The following is a 13,433-nucleotide window of genomic DNA, read 5'->3' as shown; positions in this document are numbered from 1 at the left end:
TGTAATCCCAGCACTTTGGGAGGCCGAGACGGGCGGATCATGAGGTCAGGAGATCAAGACCATCCTGGCTAACAGGGTGAAACCCCGTCTCTACTAAAAAAATACAAAAAACTAGCCGGGCGAGGTGGTGGGCGCCTGTAGTCCCAGCTACTCGGGAGGCTGAGGCAGGAGAATGGCGTAAACCCGGGAGGCGGAGCTTGCAGTGAGCTGAGATCCGGCCACGGCACTCCAGCCTGGGTGGCATAGCGAGACTTCGTCTCAAAAAAAACAAAAACAACAACAAAAAAAGAAACCCTTTACAGAAGCTGACCAAGGTATCACCTTGATTTGATTGAGTGAGATAGGCCCAGGAGGCAAGTGAACCTGTGCTCAGGATCCTTCTGTGTTTCTGTGGAGTGGAGGTGTAAGGAGGCAGCCTTGGAGGGGATTAGTCTGGCCTGGGATCGCTGCCCCTCCTGTCTCTTCCTGGCTTGTCTTCCCACCTCTCTGCAGCGGCCCCATTCCGCGAGGTGGAGCTTCTTCCTTTGATCTGGCTTCTGTCCCGGGAGGGATTCCTGCAGACAGAGCGGCCGGGGAAGGCAGGAATCTCCCTCACTGTGTATGCTGTGTGACCTGTACCCTGGCCTTCCGTGCCCTCACGCATTCCTTGTGCATACTGCTTCCTTGGGGCCTTGGTGTTGATCTCAGTCCTCCTTGCCTGGGCATGCCTGTCTGAGGGGATTCCATTCCCACCCTGGGCTGGAGACAAGGGGTGGGCACCCTCCTCCCGCAAAGGGAGCAAGCTCTCTGTCAATGGAATTGTTGGGCAGAGGGCCACAAGGGGAGGGCTGAGGGAGAGGGCGCTGGAGCGAGAGGCTCGAGGGGCTCGTGGGGTGCCTCTGGCTCTATCCAGCCCTTCTGCAGAGGTGTGAAGGCTTAGGAGAAAAGCATGATGATGAGGTGGGAAAACTTTGGCACCACCACTAAAAGGCTCGTGAACCTGAGCGGGTGATTTAAATTTTCTGCCCCAAGCCCCTTTTGTCTCATGTGGTAATAATAATACCCACCCCACAGGACTTGCGCACCTATTCAACAAGCAGAGTTTCATCCAGTTTTAGCTTTTTAATAATTCTTTCTTTCTTTTTTTTTGATTCGGAGCTTCACTCTTGTCACCCAGGCTGGAGTGCAATGGTGCGATCTCAGCTCACTGCAACCTCCGCCTCCCGGGTTCAAATGATTCTCCTGCCTCAGCCTCCTGAGTAGCTGGAATTACAGGCGCCCGCCACCACACCCAGCTAATTTTTGTATATTTAGTAGAGACAGGGTTTCGCCATGTTGGCCTGGCTCGTCTTGAACTTCTGACCTCAGGTGATCCACCCTCCTCGACCTCCCAAAGTGATGGGATTACAGGCGTGAGCCACCGCGCCCGGTCCCAGGAATTCTTTCTTTAATCATATGTGCGTGCATGCAAGCACTCAATATTTTTCTGGGCTCAAGTCGGTCAGTCAAATGTTACTCTTAAAAAGGTAATTTAGGAGAGTCGAAGTGGGGACTATTAACAGAGAGGTGGGCATAGTTAAGGGAATGGTGATGTACCCAGAGAGTAGCGAGAGGGAAGCCCTTATCATGCCTGGCAGGGCAAAGGGAGGGAGCCGTGATTACAGGAGCCCAGAGAGCTATGGCAGGAGCGGTGGTTGAAGGTGGAGGGAAATAACCGCTGCCCCAACCCTAAGTTGGCAGGGAGCAGTGAAGACAACAAATGTCCCAGCCCTTCTCCCTCTCCACCCTCCAGTCTTCCTCCAGCTTCTCAGTGGATGAACCCACCTGAAACCGGAGGGCAGCAGAGTCTGAGTGATGCAGTCTGTGGGGTCAGTCTCCTGGGGCTCAGACCTGGAGGAGAAAGGTGGAGAATGAGTGGGGGCAGGGCAAACAGAACAACCAGCCCACGACTGTGTGGAATGTGTGGTACCAGGGGCTGGGGGCAGGTGAGACACAATAACACAATGGTCTCCACCCTCTGTGCTTGCTGGGTTCCTTAGAGCACACTGGCAAGAAAGAGTTGCCTATATAATACTTCCAGAAAGAAATGAATGTTATGTCCACGTTATTGTAGAAGAATGAATGTCATAATAGACTCTAAGGTGACCCCAGTGATTTCTACCTCCTGTTGTTCCTGCTTTGTAAAATCCTCTCCCTTTGAGTGTGGGTGAGGCCCGTGACGGTGCTAACCCATAGAATATGGCAAAGAACGTCACTCTGTGGATTATGTTAGGTTATATAGACTTCAGCAGATTGCAGAGAGACTCTTCTCACCGACTTGAAATAAGCAGCTGTGGTGAGGAAGGTGGTGTAACAAGGAATGGAGGGAAGTCTCTAGGACCTGACTGTGGCCCCCAGGCAATGTCAAGTGAAAAGCCAGCTCCCTTGCCACATAGCCACAACAAAATGAGTTCTGCTGACAACCTGAATAAGTTGGAAGTGGATTCTTCCCCAGTTGAGCCTCCAGATGAAAATACAGCCCAGGTGACACCCTGAGAGCAGCCTTGTGAGACCCTAGGCAGAGGACCAGCTAAGCTGTGCCTGGACTCCTGGCCCATAGAAACTGTGAGATAATAAATGTATGGCTGGGCATGGTGGCTCATGCCTGTAATCCCAGCACTTTGGGAGGCCGAGATGGGTGGATCACCTGAGGTTGGGAGTTCGAGACTGGCCTGACCAACATGGAGAAACCCCATCTCTACTAAAAATACAAAATCAGCCGGGTGTGGTGGTGGGTGCCTGTAATCCCAGCTACTCCAGAGGCCGAGGTGGGAGAATCGTTTGAACTTGGGAGGCAGGAGGTTGCGCTGAGCTGAGATTGCGTCATTGTACTCCAGCCTGGGCAACAAGAGTGAAACTCCATCTCAAAAAAAAAAAAATAATAATAATAATAATAAATGTGTGTAGTTTTAAAACTGCTGACTTTGTGGTTGTTATGCAACATAGAAAACTAATATAACACACACATTAGCCAGAGTTCATCACAGAGACAGAGCCAATAAGATATATATAGAGGTGTGAGAGAGGGTTTATTAGGGGGATTGGCTCACACGTTTATGGAGGCTGAGAAGTCCCACAATATGCCATCTGTAAGAAGGAGAACTGGGGAAGCCAGTAGCATGGTTCAGTTCAAGCTTAAAGGGTTCAGAGCCAAGGAAACTGTTGGTGTAACTCTGGGTCTGAAGCTGAAGGACTGAGAACGTGAGAGTGGGGAGGGGTTGCTGCTGGTGCAAATCCTGGAGTCCGAGGGCAGGAGAAGAAGGGTGTCGCAGCTCCAGGGGAGAGAGGGAGAGAGGGAGGGAGAGAGAGAGAGAGAGAGAGAGAGAGAGAGAATTCACCTTTCCCCTGCCTTTTTCTTCTATCCAGGCCTAAGCTAATTGGATGGTGCCCACCCACATAGGCCGAAGGCAGATTCTCCTTACTTAGTCTATGAATTCAAATGCCAGTCTCTTTGGCAAGCACCCTTACAGAAACACCCAGAAATGAAGCTTTACCAGTTTGCTGGGTATCCCTTCATCCAGTCCTAAAATTAACGGTCACAACACATAAAATATCAGGATGCTGCTGGAGGAAGATATTTGAGAGCGATTTGGGAAGGCTTCACAGAGGAGGTGGCATTTGTGCTTACACATGAAGAGGGAGAGGGATTTAAATAGACAGAGAGGGAAAGATGAGCTGCTGCCTTGTCCCCAACCTCTTCATTTCCCAATCTCGGGCCTGAGAGGCCTCTGCAAGGACACATTTTCCAGCTGGGCCCCAAGCAAGTTCCCAGAAGGAGTCCTTCTCTCCTCGTCCCTTAACTTGTTGTGGAGAACCCGACTGAAGCAGGGAGAACTCAGCTCCGCACCCCCGTGTACCCGCCGTCAATTTATGCGGAGTAGAGGTACAAGAGTCTCAGTTGGTCTCTTTTTCAAAAATAACTATTCTCTTTGATTTTGTGAGCAACATATGCTCATCATGAACAATTTTTTTTCCCTTTGAGACGGAGTCTTGCTCTGTCGCCCAGGCTGGAGTGCAGTGATGCAATCTCAGCTCACTGCAAGCTCCGCCTCCCTGGTTCAAGTGATTCTCCTGTCTCAGCCTCCCGAGTAGCTGGGATTACTCAGTCTTCCAAGTAGCTGGGATTCCAGATGCCCGCCACCACATCAGGTTAATTTTTGTATTTTTAGTAGAGACGGGGTTTCATCATGTTGGCCTGGCTGGTCTCGAACTCCTGACCTTGTGATCTGCCCACCTCAGCCTCCCAAAGTGCTGGGATTACAGGCATGAGCCTGAATCTGATAAGGTTTTAACAAAGGCCTCCACCTTCCCTAGGGCCTGACTACAGCTGGTAGGTGGCCCGTGTGAGGCAAGTTGAATGTCTGTTCCTACACATAGCCCTTCTAGCCGTCCAGGGCCCAGAGTGAATGGGGCTAAAGGGACAAAAGCATGATTGGCTCTAACCTAGGGATGCTGCTGTGTCCAAGATGCAGTATAAGTGCACCTAGACTGTAGTGAACAGCACGCCAGACGTGCTACTGTAATAGATACAAAATAACGTCATAGCCAAGATTTATGGGACACTTACTCTGGGCCAGACCTTGTTCTAAATGCTTTTCTTATATTAACTCACATACTCTTTTTTTTTCTTTTTTTTTTTTTTTTGAGATAGGGTCTCACTCTGTCATCTAGGCTGGAGTGCAGTGGTGCGATCTTGGCTCACTGCAACCTCTGCTTCCTGGGTTCAAGCGATTCTCCTGCCTCAGCCTCCCAAGTAGCTGGGATTACAGGAGTGTGCACCATCACACCTGGCTAATTTGTGTATTTTTAGTAGAGATGAGGTTTCACCATGTTGGCCAGGCTGGTCTCGAACTCCTGGCCTCAAGTGATCCACCCAGCTCGGCCTCCCAAAATGTTGGGATTACAGGCATGAGCCACCGTGCCCAGCCCCACTTACTGCCCTTAACAGCCCTATCAGATGGGCACCATTATTCTTATTTTAAGAATGAGGAAACTGAGGCTCAGAGAGGTTAAGTTACTTGCTCAAGGTCACCCAACCAGTAATGTAAGCAAGAAACAAGCTTGTGTTGTTTTCAGCCACTGAGATTTTAGAGTGGTTGGTTACTGTAGCATAGCCTAGCCCATTGTAAGATATGTATACACATATATTTGATATATGTTACCTATTGTATAAATTGTATATTTATATAAATCTATTTACATGTAATTATATATTATTTATATAAATTGTATAAATTGTGTATTGTGCACAACTTGATCAAGCGTCCAAGGCCCTGGTGGGGAACGCAGAAATATGGGCAATGGTTCCCTCTAGATGAGTTAGGAGACCTGGGTGTGGCACATGTATAAAAGAGGAAGGCAAACAAGGGAAAAACGGCAGGGCAAGCACTGGCTTTAAGTTTTCCTGGCAGCATCCAGATTAAGTGCACCTGCACCCAAATGCTGGTTCCGTAATTGAGCCAGCTTTTAAATGTGTGGCCAGGGAGTACACATCCCACCAGGCATCAGAGAAAGCTGTTGCTGCATAGACAGTCCCCCCAGGCTTGGCCTGGGAGCTTTCCAGGCCCAGCAGGTAGCAGCTCACCCATGCACCTATGTGCCTGCACTCTCCCACTCACACACACCCCAGGGCACCAGGCACACACTCCATGTCCCCCACCCGTGCCCCTAGAAGGTGATGGTGATGGTGTGAGGCTCAGAGTCAGATGGAAGGTTGAATTCAGGGCTCTCAAGATGGGAAAGATGCAACCTTCAGGAACACGAGAGTGTGGCTAGAACAGGACCAGTGTGTAAGAGTGTGTGTATGTGTGTGCACTGGTGTGTACTGGTGCAGGCTAATGTGGGAGGGGGTTCTCTCTGGCTGTTCAAGGCTTATCTTGGAAGCCCACAGACTCTGCATCCACCCAGGTGCCCTTATATGTTAGCACATCCATGGTACGATTGGACCCACTCAGTCATGATGGCCAAGTGCAGTGCACAGCCTGGATAACTGTACACAGCAGCCCTGTCAGGAGCCCACAGTTGGCCATCTCTGGACAAGAAGCCAGCTCTATCTCATATATACCTCAATTCCATGATTGCGGGCAGAATCCAAAACCATTGTGAATCCACTCAAACCGGGAGAAGAAGGTCGCAAAGGTCATAGGATCAGAGCAGCTTCTGGCTGACACCCACTCCGTGGTGGTAAGAAGGGATTAGGAGATTGCAAACTGGGTTAAAAAATCCTCTCACCTACAGCTCAAGGCTGTAATCCTAAGGACTCTGCTTCTCTAAGCCTTGTTCTATTTTCAACTCTCTTCTCCAGGGTACAGTCTCCACTGGGGCTGCAAGGATTTAGTGGAGACTCTTAACACCAGTTCTCTGGCATCTGTGAGTTTGAGTGTGGGCCATCAGCTTCTTCCTTCTTCTCTCTTCCTCTCCACATTTCCCGGTACCATCTGATCCATCAGGCCCTTCTTTGCTCAGGCCCGAAGGACTCAGGCCTGTGAGAGAGGACGGCCCGTTGTCGCCAAGACACCTCTGGGTGAGGAGCAGCGAACAGGACCTGTCCATCTCAGGCATCAGCCCCCTGAAGGTCTGAGCAATGGGCAACGTGATGGAGGGAAAGTCGGTGGAGGAGCTGAGCAGCACTGAGTGCCACCAGTGGTACAAGAAGTTCATGACTGAGTGCCCCTCTGGCCAACTCACCCTCTATGAGTTCCGCCAGTTCTTCGGCCTCAAGAACTTGAGCCCGTCGGCCAGCCAGTACGTGGAGCAGATGTTTGAGACTTTTGACTTCAACAAGGTGAGCAGGGGCCCAGTGGCAGGGAGGGGGAGTGCTGGAGAGACCCCTCTGGAAGCCTGACCAGCTGAGGGTGAGGAAGACCAGAGAGGAGCGTAGAAGTGTCTGCTGGGGAGCGACTTCATTTATTCAGTCATTTGTTTGCTTGAGAGGTGGGTTTTTGACGCTAGGGTTTCAACGGATCTAATGTTTGTGCTTTAATGAGCAGACTGAATCAGGCACTGGGGGGTTATAAATGAATCAGACACTGTCCCTGCCCTCACTTTCTAGGGCAAGACAGAGAAGCCCCAAAATTAGTGTAATCTGAGGCTGAATCCAATGGCTTCCTCTGCCTCTGCCACAGGCATATCTTGGTTTACTCCAAAACGAGCGTAAACACTTCCAAGATGGTCATTGAACACCTGCGATGTGCTGGTCCCATATGTGGTGCTTTTGCAAAACACTTTGAAGCTTTCAAGGGTGTGGGTGGAGGGGCAGAGAGCAGGGAGCAAGATGATGATTCTCCAGCCTTGCTGTCTGGCATGGGCAGGCCACTCATAATGTTTTGTGAACATGAGGACTGGAGACAGACAGGGTTGCCTGGTCCCTGGAGAATCCAGAATACTCCCAACCTGAAAATACCCAGTGACCTCCGATCACTGGGTATCACCTTTTCTCAAATGAGCCTGAAGGTCCACACAATGGTCATATTGTGTGTCTCCCTAGTAGCCCCCTGGATGCACTGGGTAAGGGCTTCCTGATTGGTAAGCTAGAGAGGTCACTGAAAGGCGAATTTGGGACTGTGGGTTTGCGTCCCTAGCTTTCATCAGCTGGGTGACCTTGAGCCCATCATCTCCCCTCTCAGTCTTGGGGTATTTATGATGCTGTGGATGTCGGGAGAATTAGTTAAGAAGTTTGTTGGTTTTTGTAGTAAATTTCCACTCATTTGGAACTATTTGGTCAAGACATAGTTGTGGAAGAACCCAAATCTGCAAACGTGGCTCCCCGCCCTGTGGCCCCTCACTTGAAAAGTGAGGACGAAATGAGGTGCTGCCACATGTCCTCTACAGACCCGGGAGAGGCTCCTTCCCTCGCTGCCCAAAAGGTCCAGGCACCATCATGGGTGGGGCTTCTTGGGAAAGCTGGGGCTCAGTGGCTATTTAAAACTCACTACTATTTGAGGATAAGGGACCAAAGTAGATTACAGGCTTTGAGTCCCAACCTCAAGTGTGGTATGAGGGAGCCCGAGGGCTTTCCCGAAGTGGGAGCAGGTGAGCAGAGTCCAGAGCCTGTGGTACGGAGACTTGAGGGGATGGCGTCATCATGTTCAACACTGAAAATGCTCCCGAAGAAGGAATAACTCTTTTTTTTTTTTTTTTTTTTTTTTTTTTTTTTTTTTTTTTTTTTTGAGACGGAGTCTCGCTCTGCCGCCCAGGCTGGAGTGCAGTGGCGCAATCTTGGTTCACTGCAAGCTCCGCCTCCTGGGTTCACGCCATTCTCCTGCCTTAGCCTGCCGTGTAGCTGGGACTACAGGCGCCCGCCACCGCACCCGGCTAATTTTTTGTATTTTTAGTAGAGACGGGGTTTCACCGTGTTCGCCAGGATGGTCTCGATCTCCTGACCTCGTGATCCGCCCGTCTCGGCCTCCCAAACTGTTGGGATTACAGGCGTGAGCCACTGTGCCCGGTCAGAAGTTTTGATACAGAGAGGAGTTAAACAAAACAGGGATAGGCAAATGACAGCACACAGGCCTGTTTTTGTAAATGAAGTTTTATTAGAACTCACCACATGTGTTTATTTACATAGACAATTGTCTATGGCTGCTTTCACATGAAATGACAGAGGATGTGTGGCTGCAAAGCTGCATATTTACTCTTTGGCTCTTTATAGAAAAAGTTTGCCAGTCCCTGCACTAAAAAAATGGTTGTATCTTTGGGATGTGCAGGGCTGGGGAATACAGAACATGAGCGGGGAGTGAGACCTGGGGGACAGGCATTTGCTTTGCTTACTTCAAATGTTTGTCTGGGCTTGGGTTTGTCTGACGATCACACAGGTGCACACAAATCTATGTAAATCTCCATCTGCATTTGAGGACTGGTATAGGATGATTTAGGAGACCCAGTTTTCTAGGCAAGACTTTGTCATTCACTAGCTGTGTGGCCTAATCTCTCTCAATTTTGACTTTCTCAGTCAAACTAGAGACAAAAATACTCACCTCTTGGGGATGGCCGTGAGATTAAATGAGTAAAGTGAATAAAGCTGTCAGCCTAGGAAGTCCATGGAGAGCACTCAAAAACCGTTAGTATTGCTATATATTTTCATTGAATCTAATGCATACCACAACCTTGAAAAGTGCACACTGTCATTCCATTTTATAGCTGGGAAAACGGAGACTCAAGGTCGTGAGACTTATCCAAGGTGATTTAGGTCTTTCTGGCACAAAAATCCACACCTTTTCCATTGCCCCTTTTCAGACATAAAAAACAAACAAACAAAAAAAAACTGCAAAAGCAATCCAGCTCATCGTAGAAATTTCCAACAATACAGAAAGATAAAAAATGAACAGCAAAAGTATCCTCAACCTGTGTCCCTTCCCCAAGAGGAAACCTCTTTAGCAGTTTTCTTGCTTATTCAACCAGTGCTGTCTAGGGGCCTCTCCGGACTCTGTTCTGATGACAGCCCTGGGAGGTGGGCTGGGACTGAATGAGCCCACTGTGGGGCTCAGAGTGGTTAAGGCCTTCCGGGGGGCCTAAGCCCCTCAGGCGGCAGGGTGAGAAACTCCCAAAAGCTCACCCAAACCACGCTCCCATCCCTGGGGGTGCAGTTCTTCCTCCTCTCATCTACGCACACGTCTCCCATTTCCCCTAACTGGAAAGTCTCATGCTTGACAATCACAGGGAAGCAGGCAGCGCCCGCTAAAATCCAGATGCCTGTGAACAGACCGCGCCATAGCCATTCACACCCCAGTGGGTGCTGGCTTATTGGATTTGACTGGCAGCCTCTGAGGTAGGCAGGGTGGGCTATACAGGGCGTCTAGGAAGACTGACAGGTCACGGCGGAGACAGGGCTGGCCTCCCTGGCCGCATCTCCTAAGGTCCAGGGTTCCCCTCAGCATCTCTTGGGGCTTGCCGAGATGGGTGGAGACTTGGGTTATGATGGGCGGGGCCTGAGGACAGAGTGGGCGGAGCCCGGGTGGGCTCACGGCGGCCACGCCCCTCGCCCAGGACGGCTACATTGATTTCATGGAGTATGTGGCGGCGCTCAGCCTGGTCCTCAAGGGGAAGGTGGAACAGAAGCTCCGCTGGTACTTCAAGCTCTATGATGTAGACGGCAACGGCTGCATTGACCGCGACGAGCTGCTCACCATCATCCAGGTGCAGAGGGCCCGGCCAGGGCTGGGGGCAGCGGCCTGGGTGGGACCCGGAGCTGAGAGCCCAGGGTTAGAACAGCAATCTCAGGATTGAGACAGGATGTGGGACTGAGGATCCTAGTGGCAGCTGTGGACCTCACCAGCTGCGTGACCCAGGCCACGTTCCTTCCCTTCCTGGGCCTCAGTTTCCTCATCAATACCAAAAGAAGATAGAAGTTTGACTCTTGAGTCCCAGCTCTGCCTAGGCCCCCAGGTACCCTGCACTCTACTCCTCATTGCTCTTGGGAGCCGCCCAAGCTCTGACCGTCCCCACTGCCACCCCTGAGATAGGATAAGGATGGGCCCCTCTCACTTCTGCCCCTTCTTCCCTCCCAGGCCATTCGCGCCATTAACCCCTGCAGCGATACCGCCATGACTGCAGAGGAGTTCACCGATACAGTGTTCTCCAAGATTGACGTCAACGGGGATGGTGAGCGGGCCGAGGAGGGGCTCCCCAGGGGAGGGGTCACCATGGATGTGGGGTCATGAGGGGTGGAAGGTCACTAGAGGAGAGGGGAAGGAGGGGAGGAGGAGGCCCAAAGGTCCCCGGGCTAGTCACCTCCTCCACCTGCCCCAGCCACAAAGTTGGCTTTTAGGGGCCCCTGGACCAGAATCTGGGCTCTGGGTGCCTCTGCCTGCTGCACCTGCCGGTCGCCTCTCCTCGCCGGGGCTCTGTCCCTGCCCCTGGCAGGAACCCGGTTCTGTGCTCTGGACTGCAGAAATGAACACCCTCCTCCCCCTGATTCCCTTTCTCTCTACCCCAGGGGAACTCTCCCTGGAAGAGTTTATAGAGGGCGTCCAGAAGGACCAGATGCTTCTGGACACACTGACACGAAGCTTGGACCTTACCCGCATTGTGCGCAGGCTCCAGAATGGCGAGCAAGATGAGGAGGGGGCTGACAAGGAGGCCGCTGAGGCAGCCGGCTGAGCGCACCGCCCAGCTGCTTCTGCACTAGCGGGTGGGGTGGTATGGTGGTGACTGGTGGTGTTGCTCTTGTCTTAACCCTAGATAGAATCTACTAAACTCAGAGGCTTAGCTCGCCTCTTTGGGGTACATGGTGGCAGCAGAGAGGCAGCAGTGGGAGGCCAGAGCCAGGAACAGTGAAGGATGGTTCCTGGCCCCTCTGAGTGACAGCTGACTGCAGCACTCCCTGCTGGGGGCACTGTTCAGCATCCCTCTGCTGTCTGGTGACCCCCTAGCCCTTCTGGCTCCTCTCCCAGTTTTTCCCAGCTTTCTCCACTGAGCTTCTCCATGCTCTTCTGGATGTGGACTCTCTGAGGCAGAGCTGAACTTTCCCAGGCCTCTTACGGAATCCTGCAGATCCGGTGGCTGCAGCTTCAATCTCAGTGCTGCAATCACACATCCATTCTGCCCCGGGGACCCTGGAGCCTACTTGTGTGCTTTGCATTTGATTCACGCCTCCCTTCAACAAGCATTTACTGAGCGCCTACTATGTACTAATGCTAGATGTTAGATGTACAGAGAAGACAGTTTTCATCCTCAAGGAACTCATAGGCTAATGGTGAGACCTACAGACAAACATCATTATAATAAAACATGCTAAGAGAACTTATGAACAGATTTCTGTAGGAGACACCTATAGGCGTCTGACTCAGAGACAGCATCACAGAGGTGGCGTTTGACTTTGAACACGAAAGAGTGCTTTGGGGCTGAATGTGGAGAAGAAGGTGATGCATGTGGGGTGGTTGGAGGTGCATTCTCTGTGATGTATGTGTCACATGTGGGGGGCTGTGTGATGTGGACGGGAGCATTCTTAGGTGCAAATTTGGGATATCCCTTGGAATTTAAATTTTACCAAATTTAAAACAGTAAGAATCACCATATCTGTTTTTAGGGAGTACCTCCTAGGTCCCCAGTAAGGGAAAACAAGCAAACACAGCTCCTTCAAGAGATTTATAATCCTACTAGCAAGATAAGGATGGGATGTTTTGCCAGGTGTGGTGGTAAATGCCTGTAATCCCCAGTACTCAGGAGGCTGAGGTGGGAGGATCGCTTGAGCCGAGGGGTTCAAGACAAGCCCAGGCAACACAGTGAAACCCCTCTTCAAAAAGGAAAAAGGGGGCTGGGAGCGGTGGCTCATGCCTGTAATCCCAGCACTTTTGGAGGCCGAGGTGGGCAGATCACCTGAGGTCAGGAGCTCGAGACCAGCCTGGCCAACGTGGTGAAACCCCATCTCCACTAAAAATACAAAAATTAGCTGGATATGGTGGCGGGCACCTGTAATCCCAGCTACTTGGGAGGCAGGAGAATTGCTTGAACCCGGGAGGCAGAGGTTGCAGTGAGCCGAGATCACACCATTGCACTCCAGCCTGGACAACAGAGCGAGAATCCGTCTCAGAAAACCAAAACAAAACAAAACAAACAAAAAAAATAAATAAAAAGAAAAAAAGGGTGGAATATTTAGATGACAATGTAGATCTGAATCTGAATGCATGTGCATGCATTCACTCTGGGAAGGTTTGGTGTTGGCCAAAACGTGAAAGAGGGTGGGTGGTTCTGCAGAAAATCCTCATTTCTTGAGAAGAAATCCATATTTTTTCAGAAGAGCCTGCACAAGTCCCTCATACTTCCCCTCCTTGGTGACATATGGTGCTCCATGGCTCCCCACAGATCTGCGACTCATTGCTCATTGCAAATAATCTATCCCTGGTCTAACCTAAATCCCTCTTACTGCAGTGACACCTAATACCAGTTGGGAAGTGGGACAGTCTGTTACAGGTGGGCCCCATCCGCATCTTTGCACATCTCAACTTTAAGAATACCCAACTCAGGCTGGGCGCAGTGGCTCACGCCTGTAATCCCAGCACTTTGGGAGGCTGAGGTGGGCGAATCACAAGGTCAGGAGATCGAGACCATCCTGGCTAACACGGTGAAACCCCGTCTCTACTAAAAGACAAAAAAATTAGCCAGGCGTGGTCACGGGTGCCTGTGGTCCCAGCTGCTCTGGAGGCTGAGGCAGGAGAATGGTGTGAATCTGGGAGGCAGAGCTTGCAGTGAGCCAAGATCGCGCCACTGCACTCCAGCTTGGGCTACAGAGCGAGAATCCGTCTCAGAAAAACAAAACAAAACAAAACAAAACAAAACAACAGCAACGAAAAACCCAACTCAGAGATCTATCTCTACCTGTCCAAGGCAGGTTTTCTTGGTTCTGTCCCTGAATTACAGCTACCTGGTTGCTGCAAGAACCTGGGGAGACGCAGAGGCTAGAGCAGTTGTGACCAGTT

The 13,433-nt window shown here is 51.0% G+C and overlaps 1 protein-coding gene across 1 annotated transcript; it reads left to right on the top strand.

Annotated features, from left to right (window-relative positions):
• The first annotated feature begins 6,075 nt into the window (after positions 1 to 6,075).
• On the top strand, positions 6,076 to 11,761 carry GUCA1A (guanylate cyclase activator 1A). Its single transcript, XM_077999970.1, has 5 exons — positions 6,076 to 6,201; positions 6,323 to 6,802; positions 10,003 to 10,152; positions 10,524 to 10,617; positions 10,952 to 11,761. The coding sequence occupies exons 2-5, from the start codon at positions 6,602 to 6,604 to the stop codon at positions 11,113 to 11,115; spliced, it is 609 nt and encodes a 202-aa protein (XP_077856096.1). The 5' UTR covers positions 6,076 to 6,201; positions 6,323 to 6,601; the 3' UTR covers positions 11,116 to 11,761.
• The last annotated feature ends 1,672 nt before the right edge of the window (positions 11,762 to 13,433 follow it).

Source organism: Macaca mulatta, chromosome 4, assembly GCF_049350105.2.
Source record: "Macaca mulatta isolate MMU2019108-1 chromosome 4, T2T-MMU8v2.0, whole genome shotgun sequence".
Classification (NCBI taxonomy): domain Eukaryota; kingdom Metazoa; phylum Chordata; class Mammalia; order Primates; family Cercopithecidae; genus Macaca; species Macaca mulatta.
Note: the sequence above shows the minus strand (reverse complement) of the source record. Positions and strands in the feature narration are given on the sequence as shown.

What these genes read in the sequence shown, in the direction of transcription:
- GUCA1A (XM_077999970.1), top strand. Translation starts at nt 6,602, where the DNA reads ATGGGCAACGTGATGGAGGGAAAGTCGGTGGAGGAGCTGAGCAGCACT. An exon ending in AGCTGCTCACCATCATCCAG is followed by an intron (nt 10,153 to 10,523) that starts GTGCAGAGGGCC and finishes CTTCCCTCCCAG; the next exon opens with GCCATTCGCGCCATTAACCC. An exon ending in GATTGACGTCAACGGGGATG is followed by an intron (nt 10,618 to 10,951) that starts GTGAGCGGGCCG and finishes TCTCTACCCCAG; the next exon opens with GGGAACTCTCCCTGGAAGAG.